This window comes from Xenopus laevis, chromosome 6L, assembly GCF_017654675.1.
Source record: "Xenopus laevis strain J_2021 chromosome 6L, Xenopus_laevis_v10.1, whole genome shotgun sequence".
NCBI classification, from domain to species: domain Eukaryota; kingdom Metazoa; phylum Chordata; class Amphibia; order Anura; family Pipidae; genus Xenopus; species Xenopus laevis.
The window spans coordinates 69064202-69085058 of NC_054381.1; the positions used below are offsets into that span (position 1 = coordinate 69064202).

The window sequence follows — 20857 nt, forward strand, 5'->3', positions numbered from 1 at the left end:
CGGATTATTGTACGAAACCCAGCACAAACCATAATATCTTCAAACTGCAAATATGACCTCTGCCATAGACTTCTACAGGACCTCAACAGGTTGAAGATGGAGTATTTTCTGACTTTTTGCTCGGGGTATAATAAATCACGAAAAAAAAAATTTTATGGTAAAAAACTTTAGGCTACTGCTTAGAGCTGATTCTCAGTATGTATATAAACTACTATAAGCATAATTACTGTTTTCCACAACAAAATCTGATCTGTGTGTCCTGTCAGTGCTAACACAGGAGAAAGCAGAGGACAGTAAATCAGCTGAAACTTGGACTGCGTTTATACGTTTGCTGAGAATCAGCCCATTCTGGCAGTAGCTTTAAAGCTACACATTAGCATAGTAGAAGGCTAAGGAAACTTGGCAAAGATTAGTGCCACATGATCTGCTGGTCTCTACCATACTGGATTTTGGCATGAAAATGGCACTCACGTTTGTGTGACAAAATCTACTCTGTGTGTCTGCACCCAGGCCACCACAGTGCCTGTTGATGCAGACAGACGAAGCAGATTTTGTCACAGAGAATGCATTTTCATGCCAAAATCCACTCCATGTCTGCACCCAGGCTGCTGCTGTGCCTGCGAGTGCATATACTTTCAGCGGATCAGCTTGAAAAAAAATGCTTGAAATCACAGTTCAAGTCGTAAAGTTCTGGTTATTGCACACATCCAGTTTTTGCATTTGTTGGAACTGTAGGCAGTGGAACACGCCATCTTATGAAACAAAAAAATGAGTTGCTTTCTTTAGTGCACACCCCAGAACATAACATAACTTTAGCATACAGCTTTATACAGCACATTTTTGTATTACAGCTTAATATCACAAAACAAAAGTAATGAAAACTTTTAAGTATACTCACGTGTCTTAGGACGAACGTCAGAGCTCAGAGAGAGGCCGCATTACCTCGCCTACGAAGGAGGTGCCTTTTCTAGCTGCCAGTTTTAACAGCTAAGTAAACAGGAAGTAACAGCAGCTGATACACAAATCAGAAATATTTCACTGCAAACCAAGTGGAAACCACTGAGAGGGTGGATAAATGTTCTTTGTTGCTAGTAAAAGTATTCATTGTTGAAATGCAACACTGCCACCTTGTGCTAGTTTCAAATATACGAATGAAGAATTTTCATTTTACGTGTACGATTTACGTATTTATGTATGAGGCCTATTAATCATGCTGTGTAAAATTATTTATGCTGGAAAAACAGTGAAGCAAAACTGTTTAACAAACAGTGAATTTAACGTTATCTATTTTATGCTTCCTAATCATCATATTTTACTCCATTTATGAAGGGGCTGCAATTAAATCCCCACTGTAAAAAAAAAAAAAAAAAAAATTGGTGATATTTTTTTAATTAAGGATCACTGTTTTTTGCACAGTATTTTCACAAAACTGGCTTCAGGGCTTCATAAACTCAAAGAGAAGGCTTTTTATTCACTATTTTTTTAAACATAGGATGTTTTGTATTTGAAAGCCTTCTAAACAGATGGGGGAGGCAAAAGGTTTGAAGCTGAAACAGCATTTTTGCAGTTCTTAGGTCCCAGCTACAGCAATTATGCTGTTGTCAGGTGGCAGGAAACTGGAAATGCCATAATTTCCTGTGTAAGGGGCAGGTCGGTTGACAGTGTTACACTTAATTATTTAAAATTATAAAGCATGTAAAGAGCGAGGAACAGGAATAAGTGTATCATAGAATTTATGCAGCTATTTCTATGCTAGCAAGAAACAAAGGGTAATTTACAAAATACCCATTCGCAAGTGCTAGAGCACTACGAGGAGCAAATTTGCATCACTTAGTGCTCCTTAATCAATGAATTGTATCTAGTTCATTGCTGTGATCTAAACCTTGTGCCAGATTTTAAATGTGCAGAACACATTAAGTGCCCCCTGGTTCTCCCTAACTTGTGAGTCTGAAGTTGTAACCTGCCAGGGCAGTGTCCAAGTAAAAGGGAGTGTCCTCTGTTTCAAGAAAGGACAGAGTACAACACCACATTTACAGATAGTGTTATATTTGTGTGCACAATATGGGCCACTGAAAGGGTTAATTTTGTAAACTTTGGGCTATGGCTGTGGACATGATAGTAAAAAGGCAATGAAGGAAGGTTTTTATGGTTCTTGGCTCCCTATACCAGGAGAAAAATTGCGCAAGTGAGGTGGAATTGCCAGTCTCTGGGGCTCATTTATAATCACTGGGCAAATTTGCACCTGGGCAGTAACCTATACCAACCAATGAGTGATTTGCTTTTCTTAGCCAGCTGTAGGTTATAGAATGAAAACAAACATCCGGTTGCCATGGTTCCTGCCCAGGTGCAAAATTGTCCAGGGGTTATAAATGACCCCTGTGGTTATAAATGTCCCACTAACCAGGCTTCCTGCACAGACCAGCCCCCATATATCTTTAGCAGTGAGGCCACAGTGACCTGAAAGGTGGCAGCAATATCTAAGTATCTCTTCATTGAGCCTGTGATGGAAGGGGAAGGTGCCTACCATTTCCAAGTATCTGGGTTGACTCTAACTGAAAAGAGGTAACCCTTTAAGTAATGCTTCAGACTGGGAGGAGTATGAAAACAATCTATTTTATTTCCCAAAATTTCCATAAAATTGTTACCATTTTACCATAAGGGACTTATGGGAAACTCCATCTGTATCAACCCCTGGTTTGTGTTAACAGTAACATATTATACTTGTGTAGTCACAGGAGAGTCACCCTGAAGAGGTTATAATATGCATAGCTTCTGTTTTGGCCAGGGGCCCGGCCAGACACAACGCCTGGCTGATTCCCCTACTGCTAAGCTCCTCTCTGTTGCTGCTCTGCCCCCCCCCCCATATCATGCGCAGAGTTGAAGTTTCCATACTGAAGCTGGTTGGACTGTGTGCTATGTTTGTTGACAGTTATTTTAGTGCAGAGGGGTTAGGGAGGCACACATTTATTTATTTTTCTCCCCCACACAGACAATTATTTTCCTGCCAATATTCTTTATAGTTTAAAGGGATCCTGTCACCGGAAAACATGTTTTTTTCAAAACGCACCAGTTAATAGTGCTACTCCAGCAGACTTCTGCACTGAAACCCATTTCTCAAAAGAGCAAACAGATTTTTTTATTCAATTTTGAAATCTGACATGGGGCTAGACATTTTGTCAATTTCCCAGCTGCCCCAGTCATGTGACATGTGCCTGCACTTTAGGAGAGAAATGCTTTTCTGGCAGGCTGCTGTTTTTCCTTCTCAATGTAACTGAAGGAGTCTCAGTGGGACATGGATTTTTACTATTGAGTATTGTTCTTAGAACTGCCAGGCAGTTGTTATCTTGTAATAGGGAGCTGTTATCTGATTACACTTCTTTTTCAAGTGAAAGGACCTGCCTGTGTGGGCGCTCTCAGTAGGGTAGGGTGCAAATTACAAAAACATATAGCTAGTGCCTGTTTCTTTGCACTTTCTGTCCCCTTTTCTTAAATGACCATCCCCTCCCTCATGAATACAGAGTTGAAAACAGACAGCTCTGTATTCATCACAAAATCAGGTTTTTAAGATTTGGGTGCAAGGACCCCCATCTAAAGCAAACTGGAAAGGTTTCAGATGTTGTTTTTCACTTTTCTCTGGATAAACTAGCAGTTAGGTAGGTTTCATTTATATATGCATGTTGAACTTGATAGATGTATGTATTTTTAGTAGAAGCCCCCAAACCCCATTTTAATTTTTCAGGGACCCAAAAAAAAGATGGTGTTAAATCTTTGCTTATGTTAAATCAGGGAAATATATTATGCATACCTCCCAACTGTCCGGTTTTTCACAGGACAGTCCCAATTTTGACAGCTCAACCACCCAGTCCCAGTTTGTTACTGAAATGTCCTGACTTTGTCTTTGATCTCCTGCACTGAACAGCCAGAAAAAGATACACTGTTTCTAAAAATGTATTGGCTTTTGATAGCCCAGAATATGTGGCAGGTGCACTTCGATAGATTTGTTACAATTTAAGATAAGCAAAGAAACTGTAACAATTTAAGATAAGCAGGTTTCTTGGGGAAACTGTGACTTGTATCTTAAAGGGAAATTCGCCTTCATTAGCAAAACTATAATAACACATAAACGTTCATAATATGCTGGATTTTGTAAAATAAACATTATAATTAGGGGGTGTGGCCACATAAATGGGCGTGATCAAAAACATTTCGCTGAGCTCCGCGCAGCAAATCTTTATATCCCTCTTCTATTTCCAAAATGTCGGTAGGTATGAACGAGGGAAAATGTTGCAAGACAGAAAGCCAAAGAACAAGCTAATTAACATAAAAATAACACGCATGTGTTCTGCTGGAACGTCACAAAAAATGAAGCCAAACATTCAGTTCAGAGGTTTAAAAAGATCCTTTCCAATGTGTTGCTCTACTACAAGAAACCTAATTCTCAGTCAGACGGCGATCAAGAGGAAAAGAGAAACACTTTATCCCTGTCACTTCTAGGAGGGTGACAAACTATTCTGAACCACACAGGGGCCTAACTATGTCAGATGATAAAGTGACGATGTCAGGAATGAGTTCAAAATACAAAACGCATTAAAGTTTAAAAACCAGCCTCCTAGCATGCTTTATTTAAATGGAATGTTTCTAATTACCTGCTGTTAAAAAGTCTGTCGAGACTGGGAAAGCAAGTAAACGGAGCAATCAGTGGGAGGGACCTCCTCTTGTTCGATTTCCCTTGCCTGCAGCAGCGCCACCTAAGCTCTATCAGGCCGGAAGGAGAAGCGTTATCCGCTTGAGTGGATGATGCCTGGAAATCATTACGAGCAGGAGTGGCAGCTTAGTGATAAGTAACTAACTGTAAGCTGCTGTTCTTTACTGAAAGGCATTCTTAGTTCTAAAGCTAACAAAAGTATCTGGTTACTGTCGCCCCTCCCCCCCTGCATTTTTAAAATTGACCCTACATTCAGGCAGGGCATTTTACTCTTTCATTGGTGGGAAAGCACTGTTTTTAATTGTCAATGTATTTCAAAACGCATTATACAAAAACAACAACCAAATAAATGGGAGAAGTGAATTACTATTAAAATATGGCTTAACATCAAGGTTAAGGGCAGAGACGCTATTTCGGGAGATTAGTCGCCCTTGACAAATTGCTTCTTTGGACGACTAATCTACCCGAACTGCCTTATTGCCGGCTAGAACGTAAATCGCCAGCGGGGTGGCACTCAGAAACACTTCATTTTCTGAAGTTACCTCACGAGGCGATCCGAGTGCCATCCTGCCGATGATTTACATTCTAGCCGGCAGGAAGGCAGTTCTGGGCGATTAGTCGCCGAAGAAGAACCGATTTGTCGCTGGGCGACTAATCTCCCAAAATAGCAGCGTGTGTCTCTGCCCTAAGAATTTCTAGAGGAACTTCTATGAGAAAACTTTCATGCACATACTGAAGAGTAAGAGTAGGACTACATGGACGTTTTCGGTGCAATCCAACGTGCTGCGACAAAACGCCTGCGACAGAAATAGGTAAAAGATAGAGATGTCGGATGAAGTCGCATAGTTGATCCAAAGCAACACGTCGTAGGCTTTTTGTCGCAGTGCGTCGGATCGTGCCGAAACGTCCATGTAGTCCTACCCTTAAGCTGCACTATAACCTGAAAATGACTAGCTAAATCAATAGCTAAATCAAAGTGTACTGAGGGCATTACAAAAAATCCCTGAAAATATCTAAATCTATTGACCTATTATACAAAGCAATATGAAATTCTGTTTTTCAAAGGGACTTTCTGCTTGAGACTTATAGTTGAACGATAATAGTTTTGTCCAGTAAGAGAAGGGTACAGAAAGAAGGGGGGGGGGATACAGTCCATCATTACAACGAAAATATGTAGAAATTACAAACATAATATGTTCAGGATTAAACAACACTTTATTCAAGTTTTCTTGCATTCCACCAGAAATCCTTAATAACTTTAATGTTATGAAGTATTTGGGAATTTATTCTACTTTTCCTATTGATTCAGTGTTTTTGTGTTAGACAGAAACTTATGGTAAAATCAGTGATTTTCCAGTGAATTAAAAGAATGTTCTTTTAAGATGTTTTTTTTGCTGGTGTAAAAATGCTGGAGATATTGCCAATCTGTGGCCATCCACACTGCCTTCACACAGGTCTAATTTTGGCCCAAATCTGTGCAAATCGACATTCTTTGGCCCGGTGTGTGCACTGACAAGTGAAAGCTGTGCCGGTCAGTGCTACTGGAACAATTCTGGTGGAGATACACCAAGGGGCATATTTATTATACTGTGTAAAATTAGTTGAAAAAAATGTAAAAAGATGTGTAAAATAAATTACAAATTTATCAAGTTGTTTTTCTTATTTTATGCCATGTGAACGATAGAATTGTCACAGTTTTTACATTGCTTCTGACCATTGTAATTAAGTTCGGGTTGAAGTCACCCCACGTGCCGCAGACAACAATAGATACATGTAAACCATGTGTCTGCTGTTGTCTTCACACTCTGGATTTTAGCAAGTTAGCAGTCTTCTGCCCAATCCTGCATCCCTCCAGCCTCTTCTGCTGGATTTTGAACATGCATGTCCAATGTTAGTCACACATTTACAAATATGCACACTTGTTACATTAAGACACATTCACAGTTATCATTACACATCTGCAGATAATTTTTATGGATTTATGCATTTTATATTATTTTTTACTGTATAGCTTGTAGCTATAGCTACAAATATTTTATTGCCTGTATATTATTGCATTTTCAGTTCTGCGTAGCTGTTGATTGCTTGTTTTGTCCCTAAAACTGCATTTGATCAGCAAAACTGCAATTCCGGCTTCCAATCTCACTAGGTTTAGGGTGTTTTATTTTGGTACTTAATGACATGTGGAAGTAAAGATACTTTAAATTGAGAGTAGCAGAGCACAGATACAGAATAATGCCTACTTGGAGATGTGGTAAAAGAAAATACAATTATTTACTAACATATTGCTATAATTGTATTGGCATACCATACTGCAATTTCCTCTTTCACCACTTGAGATGTCAATTTTAATCTCCTGATTCAGTATATCACTAGCTTATAACATAGTCCGTTGTATAGTACTTTTTATTCTGGAGAGATGACTTTCCATATTTCTATATTTTTAATGTTCAAGAAGTAGTTAATCATTGCTGTCATGTTTTCGTTCATTACTTTTGACCTTTGCCTGTGTTATTTCAACTATGTCTTGGTCTTTCCCCTAATTACAATAAAACCTGAAAACAATTTAATTCAACCAAAATATACATGGAGGATGGAGTGCAAATGCCCAAGACCTTACAGCTCAGGGAGCGAATATGCCAAATTTCAGAAAAATAGACAGGCACAAATGCAGAAACTATTTAGAAATTACATCTCATGTGGAGTCCCAGAAGTGCTTTTGTGCATAGACACTTTAATCATAGGGCCCTCTATACTTTTTGTAACCTTTATTAGTTTTGTATGGAAATCTGTAGGTTCAATGTATACACCCATTTATTTACAGCACTGCGGAATATGTTTGCGTTATATAAATACTAAAAGCCTTTTTATCAAGCTGTTTAAAAAAACTGTGATCAAATACACCACGTCATCAGGCGTCACAGTGTAAAAAAGTAGCATAATTATAAAGCTGTTTATTGATTTTCGACTGTGGAAAAATCTGGTGTAAACAAAGCAGCCGTTTGAAAATGCTATGGGATATGGCGTTTATCAATTAAGTTTTTATTTATATTTTTTCCACCGGAATTTATTTGCTGCTTTAATTATTCCCAATAACTTGAATGGATTATGTGAGGTCTGAATGATGTAATATAATGGCATTCGGGCAGTGGGAAATAAAACACACACCTTGATAAATTCCCAAGTTATTTTACACAGCACAGCATTTCCTGGCTTTTACACTGTATGACAAATATGCCCTAAATGTTAATAATAATAATCACACTGAAGAAAAATTTCAGTTGTCTTCTAATTAATGTATAAATAACAATAAAATAAATAATAAAGGTGGGATAATGATGTGTGTGAATATCACACTGACTTTTCATAAAACATGTAATGTGAAGACTGGGTTGAAATGTGTTTCACTGAAAAAGTAAAGGTAAGCCCAAGGCAATAATCAGAACCCATTAAACCTCTTTAGGTTTTTTGTTTTTTTTAAATGTTTATTTTTCATTTTAAAAAACAAAACAAAAGAGAAGAACAAAAAGATAAGAACAAATAAAATTAGCACTTACATGCAGGGCAGCCATCAGGGGGGGACAGGGGGGAGAGTTGTAGGGGGCCCGAGGGTAAGGGGGGTCTGGCCACGCCACACTTACTTGATTAGCCGGGCCCCCCATCTTTGTGAGAGCTGCTGACTTTGGGAAGGCATGGATGTTTAAGGGGCCCTTTAATTTTCTTATAATATGTGTGTGGGGGGGCTGGCCACCAATTTTTTTTTCTCATGTGGGGTCCTAGCCACCAGTATTTTTTAATGGGGGGCCGTGGCCACAAATGTTTTTCTTATGGGGTCCCTGACCACCAATATCTTTTTATTCACATTCACCCTAGCCACCAATATTTTTTTTGTTTTTTTTTACTGTGTGGTGGGGGGCGGACCTGTGGGTTGGGGAGGGCAGACCTGTAGGTGGGGCTTGCGGTGTCGTATGGGGCCCTGTGATTTCTGATGGCGGTCCTGCTTACATGGAGACTGTGTACAGTTGTTTCATAGGAACAGTGACGATTCCAAGCACAGTGAGGCATTTAGCATAGTTATAGGTTATATACAGTATATAATACGTACAGGTCATTGATCTGGTAAGAATGCTTGGGGGTTAGCATCTAACTATGGTTTGTCAAATGTTCCACTAGCATTGTATATCAGTTTGATTAGAGGCAATGCACCATATATAAAATCAATCCATTGTTGAAGTGGAACATCCATTTTATTATTACTAACTTTTTTGCATAGAAGAAAATGGACCATAGTAGTGTTCATGTTTTTTGTAGGGGCACTGACTCATCTATAATACCTAATAAGCAGGTCTCAGGGAACCTGATTCCAGGGAAGTATTTCATTCATTACTGTAGTGGATGACGTCTGTCTAATACACTGCTACCATAGAGCAATCCCAAATCAAATGAAGGAACCCAGCTTCACCCATGCCACATCTCACTCATTGAGCTCCATCTAGTAGCGATGTGCTGGCCAGGCAGAAGCCCACGGGACAGGCTGGTTCGGGCCAACTTGCGCACTCTGTCTTTGGGCTCCAAGTTCAGGCTGAACTTCAGCCTACATACATCCTACCCGCAACCTTTTGCTGCTTCTGAGCATACTCTTTTATATGCTCACGCGGGCTGTGCCCCGCTCCCTTCTGTGATGTCACATTGGGCTGGCTAGGGTATATAAATGAAAGAGTGCACTGGTTTAGAGGCAGATGCCGCTGGGCCTTGTTAGGGTCGGGTGCATGTCCAGATTTAGGTGACCCCCACATCACTACCATCTAGTCTTCCCATAGCTTTAAGCCTCAGGGGCTTAATATAAATTTGATATCATATTAAATTGAACCATTCTGTCCCTGAGTGATATTATAGGTTATCTGTGGCTTCCTTCCATTGGTCTTCTTCTAGTGAAGGGATATGTGACAGCAATTTTTGTTTAGCTTTGTCGAATTGGAGTGTGTTGGGAGGATTAAATTATGTATACAACTGAGATAGTAGTTTGGCAGAGTCTAGCTTCCCATGCTGGCAGTATAAGTGTAAGTTGATAGTATCGGAATTGAGCATAACATTAAGCATGCCTCAGCTGAAAGCATCAAAATTGTTGTATATGAAACCTCTTTAGGTTTAGTTAAAATTAGTTGGAACCTTAGGGATTCCTAAGATTTGTATAAAAGTACAGCCAAATAAATATAGAAGATTTCAGTTAGCAAGCAGTTAGGCAGGTTTCAGTTGGACAGAAGGCTGAACCTGGACTTGTGCCTTCTTTATGAATATGTCAATATTATTGACAATTTCAGCTTCAAACATAGCCTCTATCTTGACCCTTGTTTATTTATGAGGTAAAGCATATTCCTAATTTTATACTCACTCTGTCAGTAAAGATTTTATTGGCTCTTCAGTACCTGCACATATTTCATAGTTTTCCAGTCCCTTCTGTGTGGCCTCCTGCAACCACTTCATGTACCTTGCCATGGACATTATTCTTGATCCATACCATCTATCTATCTATTTCTGTTCCCATAGTCTTATCCTTAGGATTGTCTGTATTTCTCAATTTGGTAGAGCACCTTTATAAATTATTTGCAAATAAACTCTGTTTTCTTCAGCCTCAAATCCTCTGACTATCTGATATTCTTCTTATGCAGGAGAAGCACAATTTATTTGTGTATAAAACAAATAAACTCTGTCTTTACCCCATTCTCCTTTCTGATGTTCCTGTTGTCAAATATAACCTAACTCATGTGACTGCTATCAGAAGGGATACTAAAAATACTTAGAAAAAGAATGGCACAAAAGAAATTTGCACACCCTCTTCACAATTCTCTGTTAGTGGCTGTTTACAAAGAACATTAAACTCAGGATCCCTTGTCCCTCGATCCCAAAACTTGGTCCCTCATTTATTGTTCTTTGAAATTATCAATCCCACTGCCATCAGACTTAAACATTTTCCCAAATATGTGCCTCACTAATGTGTTTTACATATCCCATGCATAACTTGTTTTACCTAATCCGTTTACGTTTGATATACAACCATCTGCGTCTGTCTTAGTGGATGGTCAACAGGATCTATACAATACCTCAAACCGGAAGAATTTTCCTGCATCAGACACTCTTATGTTCACATCCAACATTTAGTGTGAATTTCTACACAGTAGTGATGGTCCTGTGCCACCCAGAGTGGGGGTTCTGTAAGGTTGCGCCATGATCATTACAGCCTTATGACATCAGAGCACAAATGTCATCATGCTGTCATCGTACCAGATTCAAAATAGACATTCCAGAGCTGGGTTCAATGCCTAATTGTTGGTCTTTTATAGCAAAGTACTCAACCTAAACACATCATCTAATTGCTTTCATTATATTCTACTGGGCTGTACACATGAGTGTTCAGAGTTCAGTATTTTTTTGTGCTTGTTGTATGTTCAAAATAAAAGTTTGCACTTAAAACTTACAAAAACCCACTTAGTTATATAGTATTTAGTACATATAGGACATAATGTATATATGTGGTTTTTCAAGCTCAGCATGTTTTTTTTTACACACATAAAAAGCACCATTTCCCCCCCTCCAAAAGCTTCCCTAACACAGATACCAAACCAACAGGCCTATAGTTATCAGGTTCACATTGTCTTCCGAAACTTGAATGTGGCACAGGCAAAATTTACAAAGAAAATGGAGTTAAAAGTTGCAGTAGAAAGTTCCCAGGACCAGGGAAAGAATGGAGCATTAAGTAGCCCAGAGAAGTAAGGTGTTCTTGTCCTTTAACTGGCAGTTGGGACATCTGTAATCTTTTTTTTTCTTTTACTAAAATATATGTTTTATTTTACTAAGGAAAATAGGCTAATTCTAACTCAAAATATAATGCAAATTTCAAAAGGAAATGTAGTTGTATTCTGGCATGGAGTTTGTGAGTTACAATGGGAGAGCTAGAGTAAATTGCATGCTCTAAAAATTAGGATATAATTGGTATCACTGAGACCTGGTGGGCTGAAAGACGTGACTGGGCTGTGAATTGAAATGGATCTTGTAGTAATAATACTGAACTCATCTCTAGCATTTGGTGGGGGAGCATTTAGGCAATAGTGATCATAACATGGTCGTTGTTGAGGTGGGTAAGAAAATACATGTTTTTAATAAGGTACAGGGAGGCCAATAAATCATGCAAAAAAGCTATAAGACAAGCTAAAATCGATATGGAAAAAAGGTATTGCAGCAAGCAGTAAAAGAATACAAAATCATTTTTTAAATATGTATATAGTAAACAAATGAAGCAGGAAAGGGTGGGACCCTTAATATCAGGAAAAAAAGCAGAGATTCAGAACTGTTATTTTTCATCTGTCTACACAAATAAGGAACCAGTTAATGAGATTTCCTTCTTAATAGTACCAGTTCTAGTACAACTAATGATGCATGGTTCACACATGAGGAAATTTAAAAGAGACTAGTTAAGATAAACAAAGGTCTGGGAACCACATGGTATTCATTGCAGGGTACTTAGCAAGCTTAGTTCTGTGATTACCAAACCTCTTTACTTAATTTTTCAGGATTCATGGTCTGGCATCGTGCAGAGACTGGCGAATTCCTAATGTGGTGCTGCTTTTCAAAAAGGGATCCCGTTCTCAGCCTCAAAACTATAGGCCAGTTAGTCTGACGTCAGTGGTAGGAAAGCTTTTCAAAGGGTTAATAAAGGATAAGATACTGGACTTCATAGCAAATCATAATACTATGAGTTTGTGCCATCATGGTTTTATGCTTAATAGATCTTGCCAGACTAACTTAATTTATTTTTATGAGAAGGTGAGCAGGGCCTCATTTTGTGGGATGGCAGTGGATGCGGTCTACTTAGATGTTGCTAAAGCATTTGATACAGTGCCACACAGAAGGTTACTGGTTAAATAGAGGAATGTTCACCTGGAACATAGTTATTGTACCTGGATAGAGAACTGGCTAAAAGAGTGGTGTTGGTGGTAAATGGAATATTTTCTAATTGGACCAGTGTTGTTAGCGAAGTACCACAGGGCTCTGTACTTTTTGCTTTTCAACTGGTTTATTAATGACCTGGTGGAGGGCATTGAAAGTACTTGTAAGAAATTACCTGGCAGGCAGCGGGGACGCTTACTAGCTTGCCTGCGGGAACGCCCATTGCCTGCTTCGTCCTGTGCTCGTGCCAAATGACGATCATTCGATCGAATTTGATTCTAAGTTTTTCCCCAAAAACGTAGATTTTTCAAAGTCCACCAATTTAGGTGGTCCCCCATAGACTAAAACAGCAATTTGTCAGGTTTTAAATGGCGAATGGGCGAAGTCAAATTTTTAAAGAGACAGTGCATGATAAAGTTCGATATTTGAATTTTCAAATTTTTTTCAAATTCAAACCGAATTTGGACTATTCCCTAGTCGAAGTATACAAAATATAGCTTAAAATTCGAATTTTTTTCATTCGAAAATTCACCTCGACCTTTGCTAAATCTGCCCCCAAATATAAGGCCTCATCTGGAGTATACAGTGCAGTTTTGGGCTCCAGAGGGATGGAAGACTTAAATTATGATGGTTAACTGTCAAGGTTGGGGTTGTTTTCTCTGGATAAAAGGCACTTGAGAGGGTACATGATTACAAGTACATTAGAGAACATTATAGACAAATAGCAGGCGATCTTTTTAAAGATAAAGAGGTTCACCACACCAGAGGCCACCCCTTCAGACTAGAGGAAAAGAACTTTAATTTAAAGCAGCGTAGGTGGTTCTTCACAGGGAGGACAGTGAGGTTGTGGAATGCACTGCCGGTGATGTTGTTATGGCTGATTCTGTGATTCTGGCTGATGTTGTGATGGCTGATTTTAGAGTGGATTGGATGATTTTTTGGACAAGCATAATATCAAAGGCTATTGTTATACTAAATTCTATAGTTAGTATAGAAATGGGTATATATAATTTATGTGAGGAAATGGAGGGGCGTGTGTGTGGATGCTGGGTTTCATTTGGAGGTGTTGAACTTGATGGACTTTGTCTTTTTTTCAACCCGATTTAACTATGTAACTATGTGCTTAATAAAGGAAAATATACTTAAAAATCTATCCAACACTGAAAGTGTCCAACTCATGCTGTGAAAGGCCTAACATAAATATCTGTTATTACAGGTTGGTAGAATCTTAATTGGATACATACTGAATAGAAACCACAACAGTCTGCAGCATGCATATAAATTAATTGTTGAGTAGCAATGCAGCTGTGGCTTTTATGCTAGTCTAGTTTTAAGGGAATCCCAATTCTGGATACAGCCCATTTTCTAATGCAGTAGTTTTAGGGGAATCTTTTAAATGACTAATTATTAAACTGCAATTGGTGCAATAAACATATAGATAGTTTTCAGAGAACTATATGTGATGAAGTAAAATGTTTAAAGGTAATACAGCGCCTAACGTTTTCATAAAAACTTTATAGACATTACATATCTCACTTCTCAAAAAGGAGCAACACTTATACAGGAAATTACTAAAAGTATATCATTAACTATGATTAAAGTGTCAAAGATCTTCTTTTACAACCCACAGTTCTTTCCAATACATCAAATAAAGGTGAATGTGTGTAGTATAAAACTATTTCTAAATTCATGCATGTGACAAAGCTTTGTATTTGTCTATAATCTATTTACCAGCATTCTTTTGAGCGTGTTAATAAGATTAGCAATTAAAAAAAACAGAGATTATAAGTAGTGCACGCACCCTTTGATATGATGTTGAACTTTAGAATTTTTTTACTGGGACATTTAGTATAGAAAAGAAGGGGTGCTCTATGGAGAAAATGGAAAAACCTCGTCCAGTGTGGGATAATCCGTTGCAATTTGTGTTCGCTTGCATATCCTATGCTGTCGGTTTAGGAAATGTTTGGAGATTCCCTTATCTGTGTCAAATGTATGGAGGTGGTAAGTTAATGCTTTTTTTCACTAGGGTATGGTATTTATTTAAAGGTGTTAGAAAAATACATTTTATGAATCTTATATTACTCTATTTTACTACTCCCCCTTCTCCCTCTTTGTGGTTTTATTTGAAAAGCAGGCAGAAGTAGTCCCTCTAACTACAGCTTTGTCCATCAGAACCAAGTTAGGATCTTATTGGCACACGTTCAAAGCTGTTTGGAGGGTCTGACCTACTGATTTTGAAAACAATGTTGTAGAAAGACCCCCCATGATCCCCACGTGATGAGGCAATGATCAAATGATCCCACTTAGGTCCCATATGTGGATGGGCAAGTCAGCCAAAGATCCACTCTTACTGTGACTTTGGCAAATAAACAAATCTTTAAATGTAATGCCAGCTAAAGGGGGTGAGTATGGATTGGTGCAACTATTGTTGGTAGTAAAAGCAGAAAAAGAACAGGTTTTTCTTAGAATTAACTTATACAGTCAGCTAAATGTGGCCAGCTCCATTGCATTAATGAGTGCAGCTCATCATTAAAGCCCTCCCTGTACCTTACCTTTAAAGGAGAATAAAAGGAGCAAGTATTGGGGGAGAGGGTTTATAATATGAGACACCTCCCCAGTGAAAATAATTGCTTACATAAGACCCTGGGCAAGTGATCCTGTCTGCTGAAAACTGCACCAGCCTAGGGTACTACTGTAGGAGCACTATGTTGCTTTTACCTCTGTTCACAGTACTGCATATTCTGCTGGTCCGCCTGACTGGTTTTTCTTTCCATCTATTACTTTTCCTCAGGTCTGGAACAAGGGGTAGGCAGCAGAGGTGACAGTCGAGGGTGCAATGAGACAGGGTGTGAAAACTGGAGGAGGAGAATTAGCTAGTGACTGGTAGGGGGTTGTCAATGAGCAGTGGCAGCATGGGGGGTGTGCCTTGCGAGCAAATGGCAGTAAGATGTTTGGGTGCTGGGACTTGGGTGCCCACAGAAATTGGCCAGGCACTGATTTCCCTTCCTGCATGCTCTTGTTGTCTGGCCTGCAGTGGGCCATCCAGATGAGAGTAAGTGAAGCAATTCTAAAGGAACAGTAACGTCAAAAAATAAAAGTTTTTTTTGGTGTAACTGTTACTTTTAAACCTGCATGTGCCCTGTTTGTTTTATTTATCCTGTCTTCTTACTGGCCTTATGTTTTTACCTGTGCTGTAGCACAGCTTATTTCAGTTTGCAATCAGTTCTGCCTTAGTATCAGCTTTGCTTCCGCCTTGGTCCCAACTTCAAACACTATGACCAGCAGTGGCCCCTGGTAATAAGGTCTCTTACTCACGCGCGTTTTTACCTGCGCTCCCCTGCGTTCCGTTTTTCGGCGTTCAGCCGCAGGGGAGCGCAGGAAGGTGCCGAACGCAGGTTGAGACGCAACATGCTGCATTTTTCCTGCGTCTGGCGCCTACAGCCCCATTTGAAATAATGAAATGCGTCTATTCCTGCGCTCCCCTGCGGCTGAACGCTGAAAAACGGAACGCAGGGGAGCGCGGGTAAAAACGCGCGTGAGTAAGAGCCCTTAGACTTGAGTGCAAGTGGCTAGAGAAAAGAGTGGAAGAAATGTACAAATTTATACCTAATTAAAGTGGACCTGTCACCCAGACACAAAAATCTGTATAATAAAAGTCCTTTTCAAATTAAACATGAAATCCAATTTCTATTTTTTATTAAAGCATTCATAAATGTTGTAAGCTCATTTAAAAATCTCAGATGTCAATCAAATATTGTCTGCCCCTCCTCTATGCCCTGGGCATAGAGGCGGGGCACACAATTACTTTCACTTTCCATTCAGCACTTCCTAGATGTCACTGCTCTCCACACAATCCCCCGTTCTCTTTACCATTTAATTGTGTAGCCAGGGCATGGGAATGGACATCAGGTCCCCCATTCTGGTGCACAAACAAGAATCTGAGATGATGCAAGGCTTTCCTTAAAAACAGTGTCCACAAAATGGCTGCTGCCTGTTTGCTATCATTTTGAATTCCCAGACTGAAGGAAACAAGATTCAAATAATTTATACAGTGTAATTAAAGTTAATTTTGTTTGACTAAAGTGATAAAATAGGATTTTGAATATTTTTTTTGGGTAACGGGTCCCCTTTAAGCACACACAACTACAGTTTTGGATTCCTGTATCCAGAAACCTGTTATCTAGAATGTTCCAAATTATAGCAAGGCAACGTCCAATAGAGTAAAATTTTAAGAAAATAATTCGAATTTTTAAAAATGATTCACTTTATTTTTCTCTGTAATAATAAAACAGTACCTTGTACTTGATCCTAGCCAAGCTTACATATTTGTGGCAAAACAAGCTTGTTAGTTTTATTAAATGATTTTTAGCAGACATAGGTATGTTGTGATCCCTTACCTGGAAAACCCCAAGATCGAGGCATTCCAGTTAATAGACCCTACTGTACAAAAATTTAAAAAAGAAACCAAATAGTAGAATCGGTTATTTACAAAAAAAAAACCATACAAATCATAATTGTGGAAATGTGAGCTGGCATTGAGCAAGAAAGTGGTGTGGTGGATCTATCAGTTAAATTCATTGGCCACCAACAGGTTAAATAAGGATTAGGATTTGTAGTTTTTTTGTAGAGGTAGTGGGAGCAGAGGTGAAGGAACTAGATGATATCAAAGGGTTAACTAAATGTGCCAAGCAGTCGTGATAATTTCATATCCTATTAGTGATTTCCTGTTTTGCACTTTAAAAGGGCTTTGCACTTTAAAAGGGCTGTACAATTTTGTATCACCACTTAACATGTGCTTGAGAAAGGAGTCTGAAACATTCTGCTATCTGGGTCAGGAATCTGCTTTTAATACATTCCAGTTTTGCATCAATATAAAGTGAGTGCTGTGTACATGTTTTTGTTATTATATATATATATATATATATATATATATATATATATATATATATATATATATAAATATTCCAAATGGCCAAGCACTCCAATGCTATCTATTTGCCTTTGTTATATAAAAATTTGTATATATAACATAGTTGCACACTGGGACTTAAAGAACATTACTTTTATTATTATAAATTAAAAAACAGATAGTCTTGAAAGGTTCTTGAAGGGAACTGAAACGTCGATCTGTTTTTTAATTTATAATAATAAATTTATATATACACACAATACATAAGAGGGGATCAGCACTCACAGGACTTAAAAAATAATGAATTTATTATGAGAATATGGACTGACGTTTCGGCCCTCCCTAGGGCCTATATAGGTATATATATATATATATATATATATATATATATATATATATATATATATATATATAAATTAATTTTTGATATTTTGACACTGTATGAAGTCCTGTTTGGTGCGGTTTACAGTATATATGTGTGTGTGTACTGCACTCCTGGTATAGATAAAAACAGCCCAGGTACATCCAGGTGAAGTTTATATCCGAATAAAAATGAGCACTCACTTATGATTGATGTTTCAGCTCTGCCAAAAGGTCCTTTCTCAAGACATTCAAAACAAAATCAGAATCTTACAACCTAAAAAAGGCAATTTCTTGTGAAATACCAAAACACTTCGGGGCCCATTTACTTAGCTCGAGTGAAGGAATAGAAGAAAAAATACTTTGAATTTCGAATGGTCAAATATGGCTACTTGGACCATCGAATTGGCTACTTCGACCATCGACTACTGCTACGACTTTGAATCGAACGATTCAAACTAAAAATCATTCGACTATTCGACCATTCGATAGTCGAAGTACTGTCTCTTTAAAAAATTCTTCGACCCCCTAGTTCGCCACCTAAAACCTACCAAGACCAATGTTAGCCTATGAGGAAGGTCCCCATAGGCTTCCTAACAATTTTCTAATCGAAGGAATATCCTTCGATCGATGGATTAAAATCCTTCGAATCGTTTGATCAGAAGGATTTAATCGTTGAACGATTATTCCTTCGATCATTCGATCGTAGGAATAGCGCTAAATCCTTCTACTTCGATATTCGAAGTCAAAGGATTTCAATTCGGCAGTCGAATATCGAGGGTTAATTAACCCTCGATATTCGACCCTAGGTAAATCTGCCCCTTCATGTGATGTCACAAGTTTGCTATGCTAAAAGGTAAGATAAGGGAGGAATTGTTAGCTGCATAAACAAGATGAATATAAGTCATATATATATATATATATATATATATATATATATATATATATATATATATATATATATATATAGTGACAATATTGCCAAAAGGGTTTCTAGGTCATGAGTAGGAATATGCTAACACACCCAATAGACAGATTCATTTACAGCATTGGCAGCAGACTCATGCTGAAGACAAGTATATGTAGCTTTACCCCTTGCAGGCTTTACCCTAGCATTGGATTATATTGGTTTGTTGAACGTAGGTGGTACATACAGAGAAGTATTATTATGTCCTCTACCTGACACACTTTTTAAAATACTTGTTGCAAAATTGTGACTTTTTCAATGCATCTGGTAGGGCATATAGATTAGACCTTGTAAACTTGGTGTTCCTTATTGTCTTCTTCTCACTTGGGTGGGCTATGGTATCAGGTAATGAACCCAGGTCTAGAACAGCTATGTATATTGAGTTTGGTGGCATCACCACAGTAACATTTCACTAGTTTGCGATGATTATGCTACAATTATACACTGATATACACCGAATATTTGTTTACAAGTATGCAAAAGGGTGTTTTATTCTGCATGTTTGCAACTTCAAGATTAGGCAAGATATGACTGCATATCCTAATACTGATTTAACTGTATGCATTAGGATATTATTTACATTTTGTAAGTCTGTGTTGTGGTCAACGGTGAAGACAATTTTTGGAACAGAAAATCTGTGGAGCAAGGGTATTCAGGAACACGATCAACAATGCTACTGTACTGTATTATATAATGGGCTACGATTGCATTCCAGTGTTCCCCTTTGTTTAGAACATCTCAATTTGCCAGTTTGGGCAAATTAACAGAAATTGAGACATTGCCTAGATTTTTCAGCACGATTTCCTTATAAAAAGCATGAGCAATCTTAAATAGCCCCATGTGTGATTAAGAATGTTATTTTTTTAATTGTTTTTAACATTATTGTGTCTTAGTATTAACAATAAAAGCTACATTTTACATTACTACAAGGAGAGTCAATTATAGTATACTTTCTAATTTTAAGGGGCAGATTTATCAAGTGTCAAATTTCGAAGTGATAAATACTTCGAAATTCGACCATGGAATGGCTTTATTTCAACTTCGAATATTGAAGTTTTTTTCACCGAATTTGACCGTTTTGCGGTCGAAGTAAAATCATTCAATCGACTAATGAAATCCTTTGAATCAAACGATTCAAAGTATTTCATCCATCGATCAAACGATTTTTCTTCGATTTCAAAAACCTTAGAAAACTGCTCTAGAAGGTCCCCATAGGCTAACATAGCACTTCGGCAGGTTTAATTTGGCAAAGTATTGAAGTCAACGTTTTTTTTAAAGAGACAGTACTTTGATTATCGAATGGTCGAATATTCAAACGATTTTACTTTGAATCGAAGTCGTAGTATCCTATTCAATGGTCAAAGTATCCAAAAAATTACTTTGAATTTCTAATTTTTTTACTTCGAAATTCCCTCGAATTCACTTCGACCCTTGATAAATCTAAGTGTAAGTTTCACTGCCCTACAACAATAAGGGTTCAATTCACTATGATTCTGATTTATTTTTATAACAAATCGTATTTTTCTCAAAAAATGTATGCATTTTTTATTTCTCTAAAAATGTGAGATTTATTAAGGGGCAGATTTATCAAGGATCGAATTGAAAATTAACATTTTGAATTTCGAGTTTATTTTAGTGTTATTTGACTAGAGAATAGTCCAAATTTAATTTGAGTTTTAAAAAAAAAAGTTTATGGGAGTTTTTACAAACTCCCATAAAATCGAAATTCGACCCTTGATAAATCTGCCCCTTAGTGTAAAACCATGAACAACTCTAATACTAAACTGCAGTGATCCTATTGGAGGAGGAGGTAACGGTTGGTCAGGTTGCATTTGCAACTGCCCAGCTTGGCCCAGTGCTGCTTCTGCTTATTTCTCTGAATTTATAGTATTGCTATCTCCTGTTCTGCCATAGTGCCATTGTATATTTCCCTTCCTTGGATTATTTACAGACCCACCTGGGCTGCACCAAA

The 20857-nt window shown here is 38.0% G+C and overlaps 2 protein-coding genes across 6 annotated transcripts in view; one reads left to right on the top strand and one right to left on the bottom strand.

Annotated features, from left to right (window-relative positions):
• The window catches only part of limd1.L (LIM domains containing 1 L homeolog), a 30919-nt gene extending 26142 nt beyond the window's left edge, over positions 1-4777 (bottom strand). Inside the window, exons 1-2 of one of the 4 annotated variants that reach the window (XM_018266737.2) lie at positions 4647-4771; positions 899-987 (exon numbers count right to left, since the gene is read on the bottom strand). The gene's annotated coding sequence lies outside the window, so the exon portion shown is untranslated. Of the gene's footprint in view, positions 1-898; positions 1039-4646 lie in introns of all 4 variants that reach the window. The other 3 variants (XM_018266735.2, XM_018266736.2, XM_018266738.2) reach the window with 3 other exon arrangements.
• Positions 4721-20857, top strand: part of slc6a20.L (solute carrier family 6 (proline IMINO transporter), member 20 L homeolog) — a 49304-nt gene continuing 33167 nt past the window's right edge. The window contains exon 1 of one of the 2 annotated variants that reach the window (XM_018267608.2): positions 4721-4851. Coding sequence is in view for 1 of the 2 variants with exons in the window: in XM_018267609.2 (XP_018123098.1) it covers positions 14521-14650 (130 nt within the window). In the remaining variant the exon portion in view is untranslated. Of the gene's footprint in view, positions 4852-14459; positions 14651-20857 lie in introns of those variants that run through there. The other variant, XM_018267609.2, reaches the window with a different exon arrangement.